Below are 24157 nucleotides of genomic sequence, written 5' to 3'. Positions count from 1 at the left end.
TTCAAAAACTTTATTAGTAAATGTCAGAAGCTATAGTATACATTAGTTAACTAATGTAAATGTAAGCTCTGATTCTTGTATAAATGTATTTTGTTTTTTACTTGAAATGATGACAGACGTACAGTATCTATACCTAAAGCGTTAGTTTACACATTCATTTGAATGTTGTTTCTAATGGAACAATTATTAAATTAATTCAGTTGCTGTATAAGAGATATTAGAGTGCATTGAGATGTTTGAGTTTTATCAGTGCTGTGGAGTGTTCTCTTGACAAGAGACAACTGTAGCATTTCATATTTTCTACATAAAAGCCACTTAGTATCAGCTTATCTAAGCAGTTCTGTGGATATTCACATGGCTGCCACCTTGATTGACTAATCAGAATGCAACAGAGTAAAAATACATCTTCTAAGTGAGATTATAAGACTTCCTGAACTGTGATTTACTGGATGGCATTAGAGTTTGTTTATGCTTTGGCACCTACTCAATAGTCTGTGATATGTTGATGTTAGTTGATTGTAAATGGTTTAACCTTTTGCCCCAATTGAAAGAGGATGATGAATGATTTCATTGATCACTGTTCTTAAAGTGTAGGCAAACTCAGTGTAATTGTCTACATATAAATATATGTTTGCATACACAGTACACTGCATATGTGTACAACTTTGCATACAATTATTTAAGTAGTAATAATGTACTGGATGTATATATATATTTAGTTGTTAGTGTTTTTTTTAGTTATAATTTCACAGCTGCAGGCAAACAGCCAATCTTATTCACGCACTGTATGGTTTGAGTACAGTGTAAAAAAAAAGTTAGTTCAGGTCGGTAGCTGCGTCAGCATGCGTAGGCTGCAAAGGAACAAGTTAAAGGTTTATTCCATGCTGAAAACAGAAGAAAGAAAACCCAATGTTTCAGCTGTTGAGCCTTTTTTTTCCTCTCTTACTCTCATGTAAAAATGTTGTAAATTTACAACCTAGGTTTTACAAGTCTTTCATTTTATTTATTTGGATTTGTTTCTCACAGTTTAACTGTTCGGCTTACTTCAGTTATGTCCAACGAATTTTATTAAAGATCATAACTATTCTTAAAATGTTTGGCTTTGTTTCAGCTGTCCAGTGATTGAAGACAGAGAAGCTTTGAAATTTAACTCCCGGTTTGAATCTGGAAACTTACGGAAAGCTATTCAAGTTAGAAAGTAAGATTCTTTTATATTATGTTACCTTGAAAAGCAATCTCAACAATATGTTGATTGTTGTACATTTTATTTCTTATTTTTACCCTACAAGATACTGAAAAAATAAAAGTATGAACACTATAGCTTGTCTATTACAATTACAATACAATTTTACTCTAGTGTAGTGCTGAACAAGTTAAATAGGTGAGATAAATAAAGTGTAAAAATTCAAATTCAAATAAATTTGCAGTTGAGGAGCTGTGTGGTGAGAAGCTGTTGTTTGAGGTCATGCCACGAGGGTGGAGTTTTCTGTTAGACTATGATGGAAGCACCTTCATTTAGAGAAATTTTCTTCAGAAACGCAAAAATCAAGTATTAAAATGCACACTTTGTTATAGAGATGGTTGGATCAATTAAATTAGTGTTTCTCAGAGCTTACAGAACTAAGGGCAACTTGTGTTTTGCATTTGTGTTGGCTGCTCATCAGTTAATCGTTGGCCTACGTCACTGCAGGGCACACATGCAGTTCAATGTAGAGACTAGTAGGGGGCTGTATTTAATGACATTTAGCCTGTGGGTTGTGATTTGGGCAACCCTGTATTTACTACAGTATATATATACTAATTCTTAATTTCCCAAATATTAAATTAACAAATTTCCCAGCTAATACATTTAACAAATGAATACACCCTTTTTAAAATTAATATTCACCCAATGACCATTAGCTGGTTTAATTAGTTTTATTTTCAAATTATTTTTTCAAAATCCTTTTCAAATTAGACATTGTGCAAAGTAATGAAAATAGGCAAATACTTTGTAGACATAGTATTCAGCATTGTTGATATCACATACTTTTACTTCATTTTCTTCTTTCTTTTGTTTTGTTCTGTATGTTTGTTTTAATTAGTACTGTTTATGTCTAATTACTGTTAATTATAAAAAATACACTTACAGTACTGTATTTACCATTCTTTCCTGTGTGTCTCCAATTATGGCCTTTAAATTAATGGGAAATTTATTTTTGTACAATTACTTTTCGCTTTGACAAATAAGGAACATATTCCTTTCTTAAAATGAGAAATTACTTGTACAGTACATTTATATATTATAATATATATCTTATATATGCAAGATGCAAACTCCTCTTCACCACATGCGGCTGTAGATGTTCATTACAGTGGTCAGCAAGGATGTAAACCAGCTATGTTTTCCCTGCTCAGAAGCCAAATGTTATTCTTCATAATTTGGTAGCAATTTACTTTTTTTCTTGGTGTGTATAAGGTCAAAATATATCATCTAAGAGAGATGAGCAAACCCCTCCATAATTTGTTTCATTTATCAGTGATTCTTTTAAGTTAGATCTGACATCATTTTGTAAATATTCAGGTTGCCTGTGGGGGCTAAAAAAGTTAATTGCAGGGGTTCAAAACCATAGATGACACCCTTTGAAAGAGGAACTGAAAGTATTTAAAACATGACTGCATTCTGCTAACTTGGGGAAAAAAAAATCTTTGGACAAAAAATGCATATGTTTTATGTCTGTTCCCCAAAGAGTCATCTTGTGATCAGATTGAAAATTGTATGATTGTAACACAAGGTCAGGCTCTATCATACTTTACAAATGTGTTCAATTATTGGAACAGAGTAGAAACATATGGAGTTACTTGTGTCTGTAATCTCATCCAGTGACTTGGAATCTCAACATAAATCTTCTGTTTCTCTCTGTAGTAATAATTTAATTTAGCCTTTGTTTTACCTTTATTTCAAATGCTCAATGTTTCTTTTAAGAATACACTTCTAAGGGATATTTTATTTCAAGGATAATTTCTTTATCACAATTGCGTATCTGTTATCACGAGTGTTTAAAGAGCAGATTCAGTATGTCTTACCCATTTGGTTAAAGACTTGATTCTGCAACAAAGAAACCTGACTGGGAGAGAATAAGTATTATCGATATTCCCCTGTAGAAGCATTTGCCACTTAATATGTTCCAAAGTGCAGAGGCCTGACAGGAGGGCAGTTCCGATAGGAGGACACTTCTCTCGATGACAGGCCTGCAAGCATGGTGGTGGCGGACAAATCAGCCCTATTTGTCTGCTAGGCAACATTGACTAACTAATCTCAGACCTACTCTAGCAGTGCTCGGTCAGTTGTTTGCCACCCCTTGAGATATCCCAGTCGCAGTTAGCAATGTGACATGACACAGGATTTTTGAAGAGTAAGAATACCTTAACATTGCTGCAAAGGAACAAGCAAAGGTTTATTCCATGCCGGAAAGAGAAGAAAGTCACACACCCGAAGAAGGCTCCGCAGTCAAAACGTTGTGTTTCCTTTCTTCTCTTTTCAGCATGGAATAAACCTTTACTTGTTACTTTAGCGTTGCCAAACAGTTCTGACAACAAAACTGCTTTTGTCTTTTAGGTTTGAATATGACCTTATTCTGAACTCTGATATAAACAGCAACCATTACCATCAGTGGTTTTACTTTGAGGTTAGTGGAATGAGGAGTGGTGTTCCCTACCGTTTCAACATCATCAACTGCGAGAAGTCCAACAGCCAGTTCAACTATGGTAGGCACATATTGCTATCACAGCTGCTGCAGTTCGAGGAATTCTTATTCCCATTATCTAAGCATGTTGTTAGTGCATACTCTTCAAAAACCAGCAATGCAAAACTAACTGCTTCTGATTAGTAAAACGATTTCTTTTACTTAGGGGCTTTTCAATCTGATGGTGGAAATTGGTATTCTTCTAGTTACCCAATTTAATAAAAACAATTGTGCCACATCTATAAAGTAGATTATATTTTTTTATTTTGGATTATATTGTATGTTAACATCCAGTTCAGCAAATGAAACAAGTGATAGACATGCTTTTAGTCTGTGACAATGTATCCATGACAGCCGTAAGAATAATTAAACTTAATTTCCACTTGTTTCTTAATGTTTACAGAGTATTAGTATTTTCTCCATTGCATTATTGCACGATTCCATGTTATAATAAAAAACAAACAAGGAAAACCTGACACTTAAAGTTTGTTTTTCTGGGGTGGTGGGGGTGGGATCTCTTTACATTTCACTATACTTTTACATCCCAGCATCCCACAGGTGGGTGGCCCTCACTGCTCACCATACCATCCTCAAAATGCTGAAAAGTTAGATTGTGAGCAACAAAAAGCAGGACTATGTGTTCCAACAATGAAAAAGTAACATTTTGAATCATAGGTAAGATGGGAATAATCAATAGAAAATAATGGTATTCTTCTGCTTGTAATAGGTATTCTATTCAGGTATAAGTACTGTATCACTGATTTATTTTTTATATATGATACATGGTTTGTGTTTTAGTAATATTTAAAAGCCAATGTCTTATTACCCTGGTAAAAGTCTGGATTTCAGCTTTTCAATATTTCCCTCCTCTTCTTCCCTCTGTAGGAATGCAAGTGTTAATGTACTCAGTCCAGGAGGCACTAAGTTGTCGACCACGATGGGTCCGCACAGGAACAGATATCTGTTACTATAAGTATGTATCCTAAATTGTTACAGAAACATTATTCTAAATTTTCTGCCTTTTTTATTTTACTGAGTTCCATTTTTTTAAACTCTAGAATAATATAAAATAGGCAGATGAAAATTTTATATGTAACTTTTACCTTTTATGGTAACCCTGAGTTTAATGTGAGAGCACCATAAAGTAGGTATTGCTATTGATTGTCATTTTAAAATGACCTGGCCTTTTTGAGATCTTTCACTTATAATTTGGATAATGTGGAACACAATAATACAGTGCAACACACGACAGCATTCCCATTTTTCCCCAATCTCACCTTTCCACAACCCCATGTGCCTCCCAGGTGGCAGCCTTCACTCACCCCATTCCAAAAAGGACCTTAGTTGTCAACACAAATGTTAAACATGAAGGTGAATCCAAGAGTCCAAAGGTGCTTACATGGAGTCCACATAGTTTCCCTGGTCCACATAGTTCCCTCTTTGGTCCAGTGGATGTGAAAATTGAATCAGTCAGCACCCAATCAGCGTCAGGGGCAATCATTCTCATGCTAGCAGGCCCCACAGACAAAGAGACAAACCTAGAAAAGTATCATCATTCAATCTCTGAGAGGTACAGATGCAGCCATTCAAAATGGGTGAGGTATTTCGCGGCATACCCCGGTGGGCGTGTCACAGTATCACGCGGTATCACGCATTTCACGTGTGTCACGTGACTAACTATCCGGCGTCGCCTTGTAAAACCGCCAGGGGGAGCTTAACCTCTCATGTACAGCATTTGAGCCTTTAATTTTGAACTGTGTATTACAGCATGTTAATCATCAGTCATTAAAATGTTGGTATATATTATGAAAGCAAGATTGCTCAGTTGGACAGAAGTACACAACCTACCTTTATCAGAAATATTTATGCATCAAAGCCTTTACTGAAGATATTACTAATAGTATTAATAATGGATGACTTTGGACAAGCTGTATACTCAAAGTATAATTTCTTTAGCACATTTGTACAAGCACTTGGAATCTGTCCAAGCCATACTTTGTCAGGCATTTTGTTTTACTTCAACGGGGCATAAAAACTTCCTTGCTTTTAACAGGGCGTTTCATAATTTCTAGCTACGAAAATGATTTAAAATGCGACACCTATCATTCAACTAGAGCTTAAAATATCACAAGGAAAAATACACACCGGTATTCCATTTCTCCCTAAACATTGTAAGCTTCGAAGTCTTTAACTAACGTGATACCGGAGTCAACAAGCATACTTTTAGAATTTGATTAAAAGGGAATATAATATGGAATCGCGTATCTAAAGAATTTAATAACGGTATGATTATATCCGTGTACTGCGGCAGGACTGTGTAAGGCTGTTTCGCCTACCTGAACATGCGAGCTGTCTTGTAGCCTACTGGTCTAGGTGCGTGACTTCCAACTGGTAGGTTGTGTGTTCGAATCCAGCTGGTGCTGGACTTTTATTTTAACAAACATTTCTTCGAAAAAATAGGTAAGCGATATTATGGACAATCAATTGACTTTTATATTTCAAAATATCGCAACATGATCGATATTTGCGATATTTTGAATATATCTTCCCTTCTGACAGTGGTTCCTGCTTCTATTGTGTGTGTGTGTGCAACAGTAAATTTTTATAGAGAAATGGAGGCGGGACAGTATGCGTTACAATATAAACATTTATATTGATTTAAATCGTGTTCTGATTTAAATCGCAAACGCGTGTTTAATTATGTGTTTTTTAATCATGATCAGGCTAATGCATTTCTACATTTTCTGTATGAACCAGCTTAGAGGTTCATACAGAAAGACAGCTTGTGTTTAAATTGAGTGTAAGGTAATTTATGCTTCTAAAGTCATGGTCAGTATTGTTGTACTGTGCTGTACTGTGTCACATTATTTTATAGCGTTTTTATTGCGTTATTAAATCCGGTGGCGCTGTGTTAGTTTCCTGACTCACATTATTTAAACTGCGACACTGATCATTCATCTCTAAATAAACTTTATTTTATATAGCATTTTAAGCGAATAGGTAATTAGATTGCTCATAAACCTAATCACTTTTTCTTCATAAACACAGCGTGATTGCTCTCTGAAAATGCTTTTCCTTTATTTTTAAAGTAGGCTCAGATTTCAACTATAGATCGTATTATTATAAACTTTCTTGGAAAAATGTATTTTATGTAAACCATGTTTGCTATTAATTCATTTAGGGCTAAAATACGTTCATTGTCTTCTAATCGAGTCGAGTTGACATTGGAAGCCTGCCACACCCGGACCGTTAACGCATTAGCACGTCAAAGCCCATTGAGCCAGTATTGGCTTTAGTATCCCCCCCTTCTCCCCTCAATTCAATTCAATTCAAGGTGTTTTATTTACATGACAGATGGGTACAAGCAGTGTTGGGTACTGTATGTATATTGTAACGCTTACGGCAGACAGGCACTGTGTAGGAGCCGACGCACCAGAGCAGCGCCTGCAATTTTTATATTTATAACTTAGTTTTTAAAATTAGTCAAGCAATACGAAGCATCTCCTTTTACTTAGTGCCTGAGCATACTGCAACGCGTGTGAAGCCCATAAACGATATTAATTTTGGAACTTAAACATACAGTATATGGCTGGTCTCGGTACTTTAAAGAAAACATACACACCAGTATTCCATTTCTCCCTAAACATTTTAAGCATCGAAGTCTTTAACTAACGCGATACCGGAGTCAACAAGCATACTTTTAGAATTTGATTAAAAGGGAATATAATATGGAATCGCGTATCTACAGAATTTAAAGACCAGACAATCGCAAACTCGTTTTCAATAAAATTATTTAATTCATTCAGCAGTTTGTGAGAGGGACATCCAGCAGGGAGAGACACACACACCGGTTTTCATTGACAACATTGTTTTTTTTTCAATTCCTCTTGTCTAACAGGAATGTTTTGTTTGTGGACAGACTGTTAGACAAGAGGAAAAGACTGCCTCCTCCTACGAAGCATTTCGTTGATCCGATCACGAATTCTTTTCCAGTCGTACGCAGCAAGGGTTGAGAATCTCCGATTCACCATCGTACTAATGGTTTCCCGGAGATTGGGTTAAAAAAAAACAAAAAACATACTAACAACTGTGCCATCCTACTCCTTAGTTAATACATTTTATTATTCATAAACAGTTAACATTGTTAGCAAAATATTTTGAATTATATTTAACCCTATTTTTTCTTTAGTTTTGTATTTAACTTATTATATGATAGTCAGACTTAATGTATATTTGAACAATGAAAATATATTTTTACAAGATTTTACATTAAGCACTTAAAATTAATATGGTTAATAATAGTAAACTGTAACATGCTGTAACAAGATCGGTTACAAGAAGAAAATGCTTTCAGAGAAAATGTTTCAACCAAACTTATTCCCACACACCCCGCCCCCACTACCATTAGAATATACACAAACATTTTGGCGTTTCATTCTGAGCAGAAGACCCTCACACCTGAAGAGTGCTGGCTGTGACGAATTAAACCGGTTTTACAGGTTTCAATCACAGACCATGTGACATGGGACTCAGTAAACTACAGTAACACCGTATTTGATAACGCTTTAAAAACGCTATAAAATAATGTGACTTGGCACAGAACAAGTTTACAACACAGTACAAAGATAAATGCTGACCATGACTTTAGAAGCATAAATTGCCTTACACTCAATTTAAACACAAGCTGTCTTTAGCCCTCTAAGCTGGTTCATACAGAAATGTAGAGATCTAGGCTCAGAACACACAGCTTCATTAGCGAATACATATGCAGGACAACTAGAGAAGACGTTTTACAGAGGGTGGATTTTTAGAAACATCCCATCAGTGACATCCCATCATATTCACAACGTGAAATCTAGAAAATAATATTACGTAACCAAAATCCGCAATATGGAAACAGAACCTGTGTAATTGTTGATAGATGATGTACTCGTAACATTTTTTCAAGACGAACTACAACATTTAAAAAATGACTTGTATGTACTTGATATCTCTAATCAATCCACGGGTCCCAGCACAAAACGAAACTAAAACGCATACCGTTTCTCGCTTCTTATTGCTCAAAAGTAATTTGACCGTATGAAATGCATAATATAAACCTAGAAACATATACGTGAGCAGTACTTAAGCACTGTAGTATCGGTGTTAAGACATACCTCTCAAATACTGTAAATCAAGTTAAAAATATCTCAAGACCGATTCTGGTCGTAATGAAACCATGCAAGGGAGTTTTTATGTCCGTTGCAGTTCTTTTGCAACATGAATATAATTATATCGTTATTAATTTCTTGAGATACGCGATTCCATATTATATTCCCTTTTAATCAAATTCTAAAAGTATGCTTGTTGACTCCGGTATCACGTTAGTTAAAGACTTCGAAGCTTACAATGTTTAGGGAGAAATGGAATACCGGTGTGTATTTTTTTCTTTAAAGTACCGAGACCAGCCATATACTGTATGTTTATGTTAAGATTTCCCTTCAGTGGTAAAATTAGATATGAATATTCAATACTTAAACGGGCACAGTTAAGACATTAAATATACATGTACATATTGTATACAGTACAGTTTGCATACGGTAATATGTTTATGTTACGCGATTAAAAAATAAATAAATAAAACTGGAAGGTCCAGCACCACCATTATGTTTATATGGTTGTTTTTGTTGGTTGGTTGTTATTATGGTTATTAATAATTCGATCTATAGTTGTAATCTGAGCCTAAATAAAAAGAAAAAGCAAGTGATTAGGTTTATGAGCAATCTAATTACTTATTCGTTTAAAACGCTATATAAAATAAAGTTTATTATTAATTTGCTGGACAGAGCGGTGAACATTATTATGCATAAGACAAAGATAACGATCCTGATCAGTTTAGAAATCTGTGTACGCTGTAAGGTTTTTACTTCTTAAACTTTTAAAATACACGTTTAGAATTGAAAGAAATTCTCTTCCTGGTATAGCACACCAGCACGTCTTTTTTCTCCAATCAGAGGGGTGTCAGATAGTGTCAGCCAATCACCATTCTGCGTTGGGTAGCAACGGGTGACTGTTCTCAGGCGGAAGATGTAAACAGCTTAATGTTCGTGTTAAATATTTTTTTTAAATTAAAATTCATTCTATACAGCAATCGCATATTTGGGTACCGTTTCATAAAACTTTCATGCTTAAAATGTTTAGGGAGAAATGGAAGACTGGTGTGTATTTTTTCTTTAAACTACCAAGACCAGCCATACACAGTACAGTTTACATACATACAGTAATGTTTTAAATTAATATCGTTTATGACCTTCAGATGCGTTATGCTCCTCTTCTTTTTATGCTCAGCTACTAAAATTTCCCTTTAGTGGTAAAATCCATATAAATATTCAAAACTAAGCGGATTAAAATGTGCACAGTAAAGACATTAAATGATTCAATCTTTGCACTACCAACCAATGCACCACGAGTGCCCCTGTCGGTCATTTTGGCCAGCCAATCACTTGCCCTGCGGTATGGTCCGGTGCCCCGCGGTGGCTTGTGGGTAGGTTACCGTACCGCGGGTTTTTACCGCGCATTTTGAATGGCTGCATCTGTAATCTTCCTCTCCCCACCTAGCTGTCTAACAACTAGATTACTGTACTAGCTTGCAAACTAACTCTCCTACTGTAGCTAAACAAGACACCATTTGATTACAACTACTAGTTGATAATGTAGGATTCATCAAGGATATAGGCTACCCATGATGGTACCGGAGGAAGAGCTTTGTACTTGAAACACATTGCTATTTGTTAATTTCTGTCTGCATCGAGTCATTATTGTGTTCTTTTTGTTGTTGAGGCACTGTTGATTATTTTACAGTCATTTAGACAACGTCTTTTTTCACTTTGAAAATTAAATGGTAAACAAAAAGGGACACGGTATTTCTCTAAGCAATGCTGATTCATCTGCAAGGAAATCCATTTTTTTAATATAAACCCTAATGCTTGATTTTTCATAGGAAATTGTGATTGCAAGCTATTTGCGTTGTTTTCTTGTATTCACATACAAAAAAAAACACGGATTCATTCACAGAATCATGAGTCTCTACAACTATTTCAAAATTATACTGTATGTTCTTACAGTATATTACCATGAAACAGTTTTTCAGTATGGGTTCTTATGTTTACTTAGTAATATTGATATTTTTTTTGTAAAATGGGTAATAGCAGTATTAATATATTTACTAAAGAACCTCCTCTTTATAGCTGTTAACATTGTCACAAGCTGTAAAAAAACTCAGAGGTTATACAATGATCCAATGGATCAAGCACACAATGCAGGGGATTTAAAGAACCTACTGTAGGTATAGTATCTGGAGGCCATCTAGAAACTGTTTGCCACTGATTTATGACTTATCAGTGCTATACAAATTAAACTAAAAAAAACTGCTATACAAATTAAATATACACAAAGTGCTATACAAATTTAAACTTTCAATAGGAATATTCACCAGTTTTTCATTTTTTGGGATCCTCGAGCTAAAGGGAGACTGTCTTCTACCAGGAAAATAAGCTGTACTGTTTTATTGATTGTTGTTTTATCTAGTAATATCTAGTTAGAGCACAGAAGTTTTAGATTAAGTGCTATTCAGTCTTTGTGTAATGAGTGCTAATTAGGATTCCAGTTCTTCATTTTTAAAGTGTTGAATAATCCAAAGTGAAATGTACATAACATTTACAGTATACAGGCCAGAGGATGCCGTACAGTATTTTGTGAATTTCCTATGATTTTGAAATTGCTTGTATTCAAGCCAGTGCCAATAAGTACATAATAATTTGAAAGGACATAAGATATTATTAGTGACTAGATATTATTTGTGTCAATTTCTAATTCTGTCAATTTCCTCTTGAAAAGCCAGTAGCCTGTCAGTCAAATATGATTGGTCTTCTTGAAGGTGTGAATCTTAGGTTTCAGGCTTAATTGAAGTAGCTTTTTTAGTAGCTTGGTAACAGGCAGTCAGCAAAAGCTTGTGCTACACCTTTAGATAAATTTCACTTTGTTTGAATTTGAGAAGCTTGTAAGTTTATTAAATGTAATTAATCTTCTCTGCTGTGTGTTGTACAGTGGAATTGTATGGAGAGAACAGTACACATTTGCTCTGTGTTCTGTGTATAACTCTTTGTTTAAAAGTGGTTAAGATAAATGAGAAGTTTTATAATTATAACCACAATAAAATTACATGTAATTGAATATTTGTCTCTCTGAGGTAAACATCTTGTATTTGAAGAGATCTTTGTTTCTAAGTTACTGTAAAACTACTTTAAATATTCATCTGTTTTGTATATACTATCCTGTCACTAATTTAAAGTGACAGTCAGATAGGAAAACACAGACTGAAGTTCTGCAGACACTCTAAAATTAAAACAATTACAATGAGATTAATGCTCTCATTTAACTAATGTTAAGTCTAAATTGACCAATGAGTGATAAAGCAGTGTAATTTCACTTAAGATTGATTGTGCAAAGTAGACTCGGAGGACTCAGAGTTCAAGATCCTAACACAAGCCTTGCAAACTAAAAATATGAATACAGTCTTCAAGTGCTGTACCAGCAAAATCAATGACATTGCTCAATATATTATTGTCAAAAAAGGCTCATTTCTGAAGCTGAGGTTCAATCGAAAGCTGAACCTTTCCCAGTATTTTCACTTTTCCAGTGTTTTCGTGACTCCTATCACCTTTATGGTCAAATAGAAATATAAAATGTACCGTACAGTTATGTGCTTATTTTTCATTGTATACGTTGAACTCTGTGTGTTAGTAATTTTGGAGCTTTCTTTTGTTTCCACTGCAAAGAAACCACTTCTCTCGAAGTTCCATCGCAGCAGGGGGTCAGAAAGGGAAATCATACTACACCATGACCTTCACAGTGACCTTCCATCACAAAGATGACGTTTGCTATTTTGCATATCACTATCCCTACACTTATTCTACTTTACAGGTAAAGAAATCATTATCATTTCAGCTTTTAATATGAAAGTAATGGATAAAACAAGTCGGTTTGTTTTTTAATAGCAAACCTCTTGCACCATATGCCTGTCATATAGTTGTCTGTTTTTGACGAATTCAGTTGACAGAAAATAAGGCATTTATTTGTTTTCATAGGTGCTTGTCTGCAGCTTTTGAGAGCGAGACATTTTATTAGGATATTGGTAGCATAAGTTCTCAGGTCCCCATTATTTATCATAATCGTGCATGTATAGTAACTGTAACTATTTGTTATGGCATATCTAGTAGTAGTTTAATTGTTTTGTTCCTAAATTCCAATACAAAAATGCACACCTATTATTTTCTTATCTTTGAAGATGCACCTTCAGAAGCTGGAATCAATGTGCACTCCACAGATATACTTCCGCAAAGATGTGCTCTGTGAAACACTGGGTGGAAACAGCTGCCCTGTCTTAACTATCACCGCAATGCCAGAGTCAGAACACTATGAAGAGATCTGTCAGTTCAGTAAGTAAAATTTTTTAATTGGTCTGATTCATTTATAAGATCATGCTTAATGGTTTTTCAACAGCCTTCACATTAATTTTAATTTCGAAGCAGAACCACTGAGAGTTAACATAAAATAAGCAACATGATTTTAATTTTACCAGTCAGTCAGCTGAGAACAAATTCTTATTTACAATGCCAAAGGAGAGGCTTGTTTATGCAGCAGGGCACGTACTGGAGCAGTCTGAGGTGGATACATAAGAAAGGTTACAGATGAGAGAAGGGCATTCAGCCTTTGATCAAAGGATATCATCCAGCTGTTTCTTAAAGGTCCTCTGGGTAGCTTGCTCCATAATCCCACAGTCCGTTTTGTCAAGAAGCACCTCCCATTCTTGGTTTTAAAGGCATTTCCATGTACCTTCCACTTGTGGGTTTCACTGTTATTCAGAATAGCTCCACTGCCAGCGTCTCTTAGGATATTGGATACTTGAATCAGGTTTCCTTGTATTCTTCAGTCAGGTGTTTGCCAAATTTAATGAAATTAATCTTATTTAAATTTTTCAAATTTAATTTCCTGCTTCTACAGTAGACTCCTATTTTGGTATCATCTGAAAACTTGACAATTTTAGTCTTAAGGAATTTAGACCGTTGATATAAATTAGAGCAGTGGTTGTTTTCTAGTTGGAGCCGTTGTGCCTTCCAAATAGGATCGACAGTGTCTTAATGATCTAGAACAATTCTGGCTGGAGGATTGGTCATAAATAGCGCATCAGGAGAGCCTTGTAGCATACTACAGGAAGCATCTTGCTGCTCTAATCTATGCCAGAAGAGGATCTGCAAAATAGAAGTAATATTAATAGTTGTTTTGATTACTATTTCTTAACATTATATTTTTTTCTTGTATTAGTTCTCAAATAGAGGGCTATAAATTATGTGATCTGTGATGTTTAAACCTCATACTGTATGGGGTTTTGATAATTTTACAAATTTATGATGATAATACTATTAATTTTATGAAGTGTCTTTCATAAAACATTCTAATGTCACTGTACAATAAATTCAGAAATTTGCCTTTGATAAATCAAAGAGTTGCACATAATGTGTCATGGGAGGCATGGTGGCCCTGGGTTCATTTCCTGGGGTGCTGTCTGTATGGAGATTGTGTGAAACGCCTGTATGCATGTGGGTTTCCTCCGGGTGATCTGGTTTCTTCCCACAGTCCAGAGACATGCTGGTAGGTAAATTGGCTTCTGTAAAATTGGCCCTGGTGCGAGTGCATACATGTTTGTGTCTTTTTGTGCCCTGCGACAGTCTTCCAGGGTGTACCTCTCCTTGTGCCCAGTGCTTCCTGAGATAGGCTCTAGGCCACCATGACCCTAAATTGGATCAGCATTTATCGAAGGTGATGTGATGACAATTTGTCAATAAACAATAGCGACATCATGAAACCTACAAGCATTCCAGTTTAAACAAGTATGTTTTATGACTAGATTAAAAAGAAAATGTAGATTTGTAGATTCCCATTCAAGACCTTAAAAGAGTCTGTATAAAATTCATCAGGAAGTCAGAGCAGGAACTGTGCTTGGAGGTCATGATAAGCTCTAGCCTAAATCAGCAGTCATCTAGAGCAAGGCAGGTTATGGCCTTGACAGGAAACCAGACCACACACTCAAGCAAACAGGGGACAATTTACCAACATGGACTAGTCCAGAGACTAATCTACTGTCTAGACTGTAGGAGGAAACTAGAGAACCTGGAAAAAAACACACCCATGAAGAGAGCATACACTTAAAAACAACAGTGCTAGCAACCACACTACTGTGCTTTGCTAGGGGTTATGCATTCACAGAAATGAGACTTAAACATGTAGCTTCAACTACATTTGTCCAACACTAGCATCTGACCAGCAACCAGGCCTGTTTTTTGGCATGCTTTTGATGCTCAGTGTACTCTGGTTTTGCACTGCACTAGCCATTGAGTAGCCAAACCAAGATTCTCATATACAGTCTAGGCTTTTGTATGTGCCTGTGTTTTGAAGACTTACAAAATTTTGTTGTTGGGTTTTTTAAATTAAGAATGGAAAACAGTGGATTTACAGGAGGTCTGATAAAACTGTGGCTGGACCTATTAAATTTGGCAACAGAATTCTGTTCACCTTGAAAGTCGTCCAGTGGACAATGCAAAGGGCAGTACAGGCACCGTCTGTCCAGTATGGTGCCCTAATACTTTTAACCTCCCTTGCCACAGGAGTAAAGCATGTTCTTGGTTGACATTACTGGTGCACGCATGAGGTTCGAGATCAGCACGCTGTATGTGTGCCATGGTTTATGTTGTTGGCCTTGCTAACATGGCTTGTGTTACTTTCCAGGAAATCGTCCCTACATTTTTCTCACTGCCCGTGTGCATCCTGGAGAAACTAATGCAAGCTGGGTAATGAAAGGAACTCTGGAGTTTTTAATGAACAATAGTCCAATGGCCCAAAGCCTGCGAGAATCCTACATTTTCAAAATTATTCCCATGTTGAACCCAGATGGAGTTATCAATGGAAAGTGAGTCTCTACGGTGTGGCTTCACATGTGTAGTTTGTGTAAATTGTTGAACATGAAGACCAAGATCCAGAAAATTACTTCTTTGTTTTTTTCATTGAACTCTTTGGAAGTCTGATTATGCAGTACAAAGCATCAAACATATTAAACAAAATATTAAATCCACTGGATTACTTCCAAGATTTCTTCAGAGCTCTAGAGCCGTTTTACTGGAATTGCATTGTGTACGCTTTTTGCCAGTTATAAATCTTAAGGCCTTTTATTTTTTAACTGATTCTGGAATTAGAAATTTCTGCAGAATTTGTTAAAGAGATTAAGTTAATTTTTGTAACTTGTAAATTTCACATTGTTATGCTTTTGTCATAAGAAGTTATACTTCAAGACCTGTGTTTTTTTTAACACAGCTTACATTTTACTTTTTTGTTGTAATGGAAGCTAATTTTAATAAGTCGCAAGTAGACAATAGCATGGGCTTTTGATGGCAGTTTCTGATACACACGTATTAAGTGAAAGTGGCTTTGCACCAGCATGCAAATGATAGTCCTGTATTTTAAAATAAACTAGGATATACAGGTATGGGTATGGGTATATTATGTGTCATGAAATAGTGGAAATTGTTAAACAATTATGTACTAAGTGGATTGAAAACATGGGAGTTAAATAGTCTTCTAGCACCAGGCCTTTGCAAACACTGCCATAGTAAACACATGGAAATACCTTGAATAAGAAACTCTCACAGCTATAGCAAAAAGAGGACAAGGCTGTAATTTAAGAACTTGCTGCTTTCACGCTTAATTGGGTTACATAATAACATGGTGCTTGTGCAGGAAGTACCAAATACTAATATATCATTTTCTGCTTTAATGTGTAACATTTCCTTTGTATATCGTATAATGTCTAATGTCTTTGTTAATCCCATTCTGAAAAATTACAGTCAATTAAAAAAGATTTAATTTTCATTTTTCTCTGACAACATTTCCACCCTGTTAATGTTGATTTCCTTATCAGTGAACTATTAAAGAATATATGTGAGGTGTATCCTTCACTTAAATTATGGTTTTATTGCAAAAGTATTCTTAATTGGAGCCTACAATGATTTTCACATTGGGTTAGTTCCTGTTTTTTTTATAATAACGTTAAGGAACAAGATTAATGTTTTCCATTTAAAAAATGTGTTTCTCTTCAACTGATTACAGTAAACCTTTTTTCCTTGTTCTTCTTTCTGAAAGCCACCGATGTTCCCTTAGTGGTGAGGATCTCAATCGTCAATGGCAAACCCCAAGCCCTGATCTTCACCCTACAATTTATCACACGAAGAGCCTACTGCAGTATCTAGCTGCATTACAGAGGACCCCACTGGTAAGACTATAACTATTTCTGTTGCAATGATATTAAAAGCTTACTCCGATTCTTTTCCTGTTCCTCATAGGATGCACAAAATATTGTGAAGTAATGCAACTTATGACTATTTTGAAAGACTTAAGTAAAACTCAGATTAAAAAATGAATCTCTCATACCCAAAAGCATGTTGCCTGCATGTCTTCTGTGGCCTCAGCTCCACAAAACTGGTAAAGGTTTCTGTAGAGACTAGATCTCATTTCTTGTTGGCTGTGGCCAGAGAGTGGTAATTAATCCTTCATTTAACCTGATAAATCAGTTTTAGTTTAGTTTAGGGAGAGAAGATTTAATCATACACATGAAAATGTCCTCATTTACAAAGCTGGATGTTTTCAGCTTACACTGCAGGTTGTTACGAGCATTAACAAATTGAAATGACTTGTGCCCAAAGTCAGTAGTAGCTCTTGGAAGAGTCAATCTATGTCTTAAATTGTAATGTGGCATAGAGAACTACAATAAATTATGAAGTCAATAACTTATTTTCCCAATTAAAGATTTGTATGTAAAGATTTGTTCAGTATGCAGTGATTAATCTAAAGTGTAAAGATCAGAATAAACAGAGTGATGGGATTGCCAGTGATAAATCTTATGGGTAATGGTATAATATATAAAGTTTTCCCCAGACAGCAAATCGACAGGAGCCTGTAATTCCTGATTTTTAAACTGTCACTTGACCAATTGTCTACTAGCAACTAGTCAGGTGACTGAGAGCAGCAGCTTATTCCCTGGAGCTTTCAGGGAAATCGCCAAACACAGGTGGAACAACAAACGGGCCTGATCAATTAGGCCATCTCATCTCGCTTAGTCTCTCAGCATAACATCCTTAGCATTCACAAAAAAAGAGCTTTTGCCAAAGTAGTTACAGATATTTAATAAGAAGTTCTTGCATATGTATACTACTTTTCATCCCAGATCTATTTAAATATAGGAAGGATCCACATCATTTTCCACTGAAGTGCAGCATCCACCAAGGTGAATAGCATCAGTAGTCTCACTGCACAGGAGAAGCTGCTTCACCAGTTGAATTAAGAAAGGCCTTTGGGTGGCCCAGGCAGGGCAAGACCAATGTGGGATTTAGCCAGGATATCCAGGTTAACTCCTACTGTTATGAACATTGCCATGGAATCTTGAATAACCTCTACTCTAATACTCTGTTGTCAAGTGAAGAGATCCAACAAACTCAGGCTACAAAGAAAGTAACCTTTACAAAAATGGTTACAAACAAACTTGAATTTCATCCAGAGAATTTGACCAAATAAGATTCTCTTAAATATGGAAGACCTGGGAAATTTTTCAAAATGCTGTAGCAACAGAATGAAAGCATTAAATTCCTGGTTGAAGGAAGGAGTTACATTATTGTGGTCCATTTTGTTAGCTCTAACTAGAAACAGTTCTGCTGTGTTTTAGAAGTGTATGTGTGAATGTTGATCCATGGAGGTTAAAAGATCATGGTGCAAATGATGTACAGAAATGAAAAAAGAGGGCTTACAGTTAACGTTATAGAAAAAACACTTTTTAAGAACAACCTAGTATTTTAGGGTGCTCCTAAGTGGGCCAAACAATACACTCTTTGTAACCGTATAGTGTCTGGCCCATATGATACAAGTCATGTCACTAACTAGCTGTGATCCAGGATTACCCAAATGGCAGTGCACATTTTGGCTGCAGAGCACCACTGGTGGTAGGTTTAGGATTATTTGACCAGGGAATATCCGGACCTGCAGTGTGTTATTTTATCCAGCTTTTCTCACTACCTTTCTCTCTAGTGTTCAGCTGTGAAGTGCTTCTTCTTCTTTACTAGGAAGATAGTCTTATAACCCTGATTCCTTTTCAACTCCTTCAAAGGACTTGTTATTAAGGACTGTAATTTTTCTTTTAATGGAAGCAGTTTTGAATGCAGACTGCCCTGCACTGTCCTTGTTTTGCACTATTTTCTCCCTTCTCTGAAACAGTGCTGAACAAGTAAGCTTTTATCCATTCATTTAAGTCACTTTTAAGAACTTTCTGTTTAATAATGTGGTAGACCGTGTACCTCTGCTTTTTTTATTTGTATTGCAGATAATTATACAGATTGCATTGTTTTTACAGGCATTCATCGCATATCCTTTGTTATAATATACAGTAACATATGCACTACAGTATATCTGTGTTTATTTTGCATTACTTTTGAATGTCTTAATGCATTATAAAACTATACTAATGAGAGTTTTGACTAAATCCTTCAGTAGTAAACAACAGTAATCAGATCAATCTGCTTAGATGAAGGCTTATTTATTTACAATGGTAATTACAAAAAATGTTGAGAAAACCTAAATCAGAATGAATAATCTAAAAGAAAACATTATTGTAACCCTGGCTTATCCCTCCCAAGAATCTACAAGTGCAATGATTAAGAAAAGTAATATTTTTATACGGGTTTTGTTATGTGATACAGTACATGCCAGTGAAACCCATTCTTTCTAACTTTCAGGTGTATTGTGATTATCATGGACACTCTCGCAAAAAGAATGTCTTTATGTATGGCTGTAGTATCAAGGAAACGGTATGGCAGACTAATGTGAGTGCATCATCTTGTGAGCTGCAGGAAGACCTTGGGTACAGGGTAAGGAGGTTAAATTTTTAGGCTACTGTTTGTCCCATTGCTGAATATTTAATATTATCACTATACCTTTACAAAATACCCTAAGAGTACAAACTCATTAAAAAATAACTGCAACAAAAATATTTCAATGTCAGTTTTTTTAATTCCTAAAATGAAAATTTGGATAAATATTGTCAATGCACTCTACATGTAAAACAATATTTACTAACAAAATTTCCTTGAGCATCTCAATCCTAATGCTTACATGAGTTCTATCATCTTTGTATATCTGACATCAACAGATCAAACAACTTGCTAAAAAAAGACAAGAATTCTGGTTAAGATATTTCTCAATTGGCAGTAGAAAAACCCTTATTCTTCTTATTTACTTCTTATTTGTGTGCCTCTTTTTGTCCGAGTACGTTTTAAAATATTTTGTCTTAAGCATAAATGTTTTTGAACCTCCTATGTGGGTCCACATTCTTCTATATTGTAGACCTAAATAGTAATTAAATCTTCACAAAAACCTAAGTAAAAGTTGAAGTTAACCCGTTTAAGAGTGCAAAAACAATGGCATTAGATATAATTGGATGAGTTATGAAATAATTCAACATTGGGTGGCACAGTGGTTGGCGATGCTCCCTTGCCGCACTGGGGAGTTTAATTCCTGGGGTGCTGTCTCCCTGGAGTTTGTATGTTCTCTAAGTGCTCACAGGGTTTCCTCAAGGTGCTCCTGTTTTCTCCCACAGTCCAAAGATGCTGGTAGGTTGATTGGGTTCTGTAAAATTGGACATGGTGTGAGTGTATGCATGTCTGTCTTTGCCCTGGGACAGACTTGCGTCCCATCCTGGGGGTATCCTGCCCTGCGCCCAATGCCTCTTGAGACAAAAATCGGGGATCGTGTGTCCCTGAATTAGATAAGAATGGTTATTGAAAGTAATGTAGTAATTCAGCATTAAATATTCTCAAATGTGAGAGCCATTAAATTGAGTAACTGGTGGCACCTTCTTAAGCAGCAGTGAATTAAACTAGATGTTTCCAATAGCTGTTTATTAGACTCTCACATCACTTTGATTCGGCCAATCCAAAATGTGAAATGTCATCTTCAGGTATTCTGTAGATCTGCTTGTTTGTTTAGGATGCTTCATGGCCCATTTTTGTCTCACCTTCAGCTAAGGAATGGCTGGTCTGAAATTCTTCTCCAGAATTTTCTGACAAAACACCAAATTTATGATCGTGTTAAAGAATACAATTCAGTCAACAAATAGCAATTTACTGTCATACAAAACATTTATCATTGTGGCCAAAAAGTTCATTTTGTGGCTTACCTGTCCAGAGAGTAGTACTTTTGTGGATTATTCAGGTGCTGTTTGGTGCAGCAATGTTCTTTTAGAGAACAGTGGTTTGTTCCCAGCAGTCTTCACTTATTACAGTATATAGCATACACTGATTCTTTATTATTTTTTCTATCTCTTACACTGTTGTGTCTCCCAAAATGATTGAATTGGTCAATACAAACTGTTTTGATTACTTAAGGAAAGACCAGTTTTGATTAAACAAGCTTATCATGAAATTGTAATTCCTATAATTATATGGGAAGTTCATAAACCTTTTTTTTCTGCAATGTATATTTTAAGTGTACTTTGGCGAAAAGCCAGCCATTCAGATGTCTCTTTTTTAATTATGTTTCTTGTGTTTCACTTCATTGTCGTAACATTTTTATTACTAATTTAATTTACGTTTGTTTTCTTAAGTTCTATTAAATAAAACGGAGCTGTACGCTATTCTATAAACAGCAGGAAAAGGACCCTGTTGTATCAACAAGATAAAGCCCCCTGTAGGGTATTTAATTATCCTCAGACTATATGACTCTTCAGTATAGGTTACTGCTTTGGTACCAAAAGAATGGGTTATCTAATTAATCTCATTAATTGTAACAATGTAATATTTATTCAGCAGGTAGTGGAGTAGCTGATTGTTTTGTGTAGGGTGGAAATGTTTCCTCAAGATGGTGCTGTTGTCTACAGCAGATAAGACTGACTCATTGTATTGTCAAATTTCCTTTTTCTTTGTAGGAACAGGACCTTTAAAATGTACTGTTTGTTATATATTTTCATTTCTAGTTAAAATATGCTTTGAACCATTACATTGATTTCTATTGTTTTTTTTTCAGACTTTGCCAAAGATCTTAAGCCAAATAGCCCCTGCATTCTGCATGAGTAGCTGCAGTTTTGTGGTTGAAAAGTCCAAAGAGTCTACAGCTCGAGTGGTGGTGTGGCGTGAAATAGGGGTACAGAAGAGCTACACTATGGAAAGCACTCTCTGTGGCTGTGACCAAGGGAAATATAAGGTAAAGTTATTAAAGGGGTTTGGAACAATTGATTACTTTACTGAATAAGGGCCCAAAAAGTCATTACCAATCTCGGACGTTCTGGGTTACAAGTAAGATTTAAGATGAGTGAATTGGAGGAACTTGTTTACACAGAACTGTGTGTAATAAATTACCAAGCTGCACTATGGAATGCAGATTCTGCAGAATCTTATCGGGAAAGGGAGGCTGAATAAGGAATTTGCCATTGAATGAGCAATGAAAGCTATATGGTGTCCTCTCATTTATAATCTTTGTTACTTTCCTCTTCACAGCAAATTAATTCAGCTGTCTTTATTTTTTTTTCCATTCAAAGCAAGTGGAAATTTAGAATGCAAAACTACTTAAATACACTTGGGTGCCATACTTGATACGTCTCCACAGTTTACAGTCTAAAATGTTGGAAGCATTTTTTCTCACCATTTATTAAAGATGTAAGCAAGATTATAAGCAACAGGATGTCATTTGGTCCAAGCTAAGAAGTAGGACCTCCAATCCATTAAATTACTTAAGGAATCCCACAGACTCGGTTTCATAACTTTTCGGAGGAGTTTCCAAATTTTCATGAAATGTTTCCAAATCTTTGTAATTATCTTTGTAAAGAACTACTATTCCCCATTTACTGTCCCAAATGCTCTACAGCTTCCAATTATTAGAACATCTCATCTTAATTGTTCACTTACTAATAGCTAAATGTTATTGAACATCAAATTCTACTATTTTCTTATAGGACCCTGTGGATTTAGGCACTTGAATTGAGATTTAGTTCTGAACTTCAACCTACTGAACTTCAAGCTTAACACCACCCATTTGATTGAAAAAAACTATTTGTCCTTCAGATCTTATATCTTGCTTACTGTACTTTTAAATTTCTCCCTTTAAACTTTCTCCATTTTTTTGTGAATACCATACACCCAAATAAAGCCAATACAGTTCTCTATATCTAGTTTTGGTTTCCTTAATTTGTCTGAGTGTTACAAGTACATCCCTTTTCAGAATTACAAATGCTTTTAAACTATTAAGCTGTGCAACAATGTATATCTGCGACACAATAGTTTTGACAGTTTATTTTAAAAACATGTCATTAGTGCCATGCCTGAATCTAAGGTTGAACTGAACTAGACATTGATATTCAGACATTCTTTCTGGTAAAACAGTGTATTTATATAGATCACATTCTGTACTGTATAAAGTCTTATGAAATTTGTTTAGGTTCTTAGTTTATCATCTTTTGGACAGGTGATATTGTGCTGTAGATTTTGTGTTTGAAAGCAAGATAGCACATTGAATTGATATACAGTATGGGTGATAATTATAAATGAATGTTAATCAACACCTTTGATGCTGTACTGTATTCTGATTAACCTTAACCAGGTGTTCTTACACCTTCATCCTCATGACTGAAAAATCACCCATCAATCAGCAGTTTTGTTTAAAAAGTTGTGTAATTTCCCTGAAAATGGAAATTGAATTGGGCAGAAAAAGGTATCGCCTCAGCTGTCTGATTTAAGGCTTTTGTGTAATGTTAAAATAAAATCAATAATACCTTTACATTTTAAGAATACATTTAAGAAAGACACTAAAGAAAATAATCTTAACCTCTGCAAATAAACAGCACACGATGGCCTTATGAAAGTGGGAGATTCCCTGGGGGTTGAGTTTAGATGCTGTGCTCCTGGCTGTGAAAGGGAATACTGAGACAGATGTACACAGCCAGTCAGACCTAGACCCTTATGAGCAGCCTCAATACAGACAGCTGACAATGGGAAATTGTTGGAGTATGACTTAGTTTGAAGTAGCTTAATTTGTGTCTGTGATTACTTTTGGTTTTCATGAATGGTAAAGTAGATTCAGTTGGCAGGTTCTGTATGTAAAACAGTTTCTGTTATTTGCTTTTGCTTTACTAAAAGTAAAAACTTTATTTTTCTAAGGATGCTGGAATGGAATACTGTATATGTATGGCTGTAAGATTCCTCATCTGTTCTCTGGCATTCTTCACACACTGCTTTTCTCTGATAGTTCCATCCTATCACCATTTGCCAGCAGCCATATCACCCTGCAACTCACAACTGGCAACCCACTGA

The 24157-nt window shown here is 35.5% G+C and overlaps 1 protein-coding gene across 3 annotated transcripts in view; it reads left to right on the top strand.

Annotated features, from left to right (window-relative positions):
• Positions 1–24157, top strand: part of agtpbp1 (ATP/GTP binding carboxypeptidase 1) — an 85153-nt gene that overhangs the window by 40436 nt on the left and 20560 nt on the right. For all 3 annotated transcript variants that reach the window (XM_088630203.1, XM_088630205.1, XM_088630204.1), the window contains 9 exons: positions 1112–1198; positions 3599–3747; positions 4611–4698; positions 12542–12686; positions 13051–13201; positions 15549–15729; positions 16956–17085; positions 19595–19726; positions 21879–22055. In XM_088630203.1, coding sequence (XP_088486329.1) covers positions 1112–1198; positions 3599–3747; positions 4611–4698; positions 12542–12686; positions 13051–13201; positions 15549–15729; positions 16956–17085; positions 19595–19726; positions 21879–22055 — 1240 coding nt within the window. The remainder of the gene's footprint in view (positions 1–1111; positions 1199–3598; positions 3748–4610; positions 4699–12541; positions 12687–13050; positions 13202–15548; positions 15730–16955; positions 17086–19594; positions 19727–21878; positions 22056–24157) is intronic.

This window comes from Lepisosteus platostomus, chromosome 4, assembly GCF_059453375.1.
Source record: "Lepisosteus platostomus isolate fLepPlt1 chromosome 4, fLepPlt1.hap1, whole genome shotgun sequence".
Lineage (NCBI taxonomy): Eukaryota > Metazoa > Chordata > Actinopteri > Semionotiformes > Lepisosteidae > Lepisosteus > Lepisosteus platostomus.
Note: the sequence above shows the minus strand (reverse complement) of the source record. Positions and strands in the feature narration are given on the sequence as shown.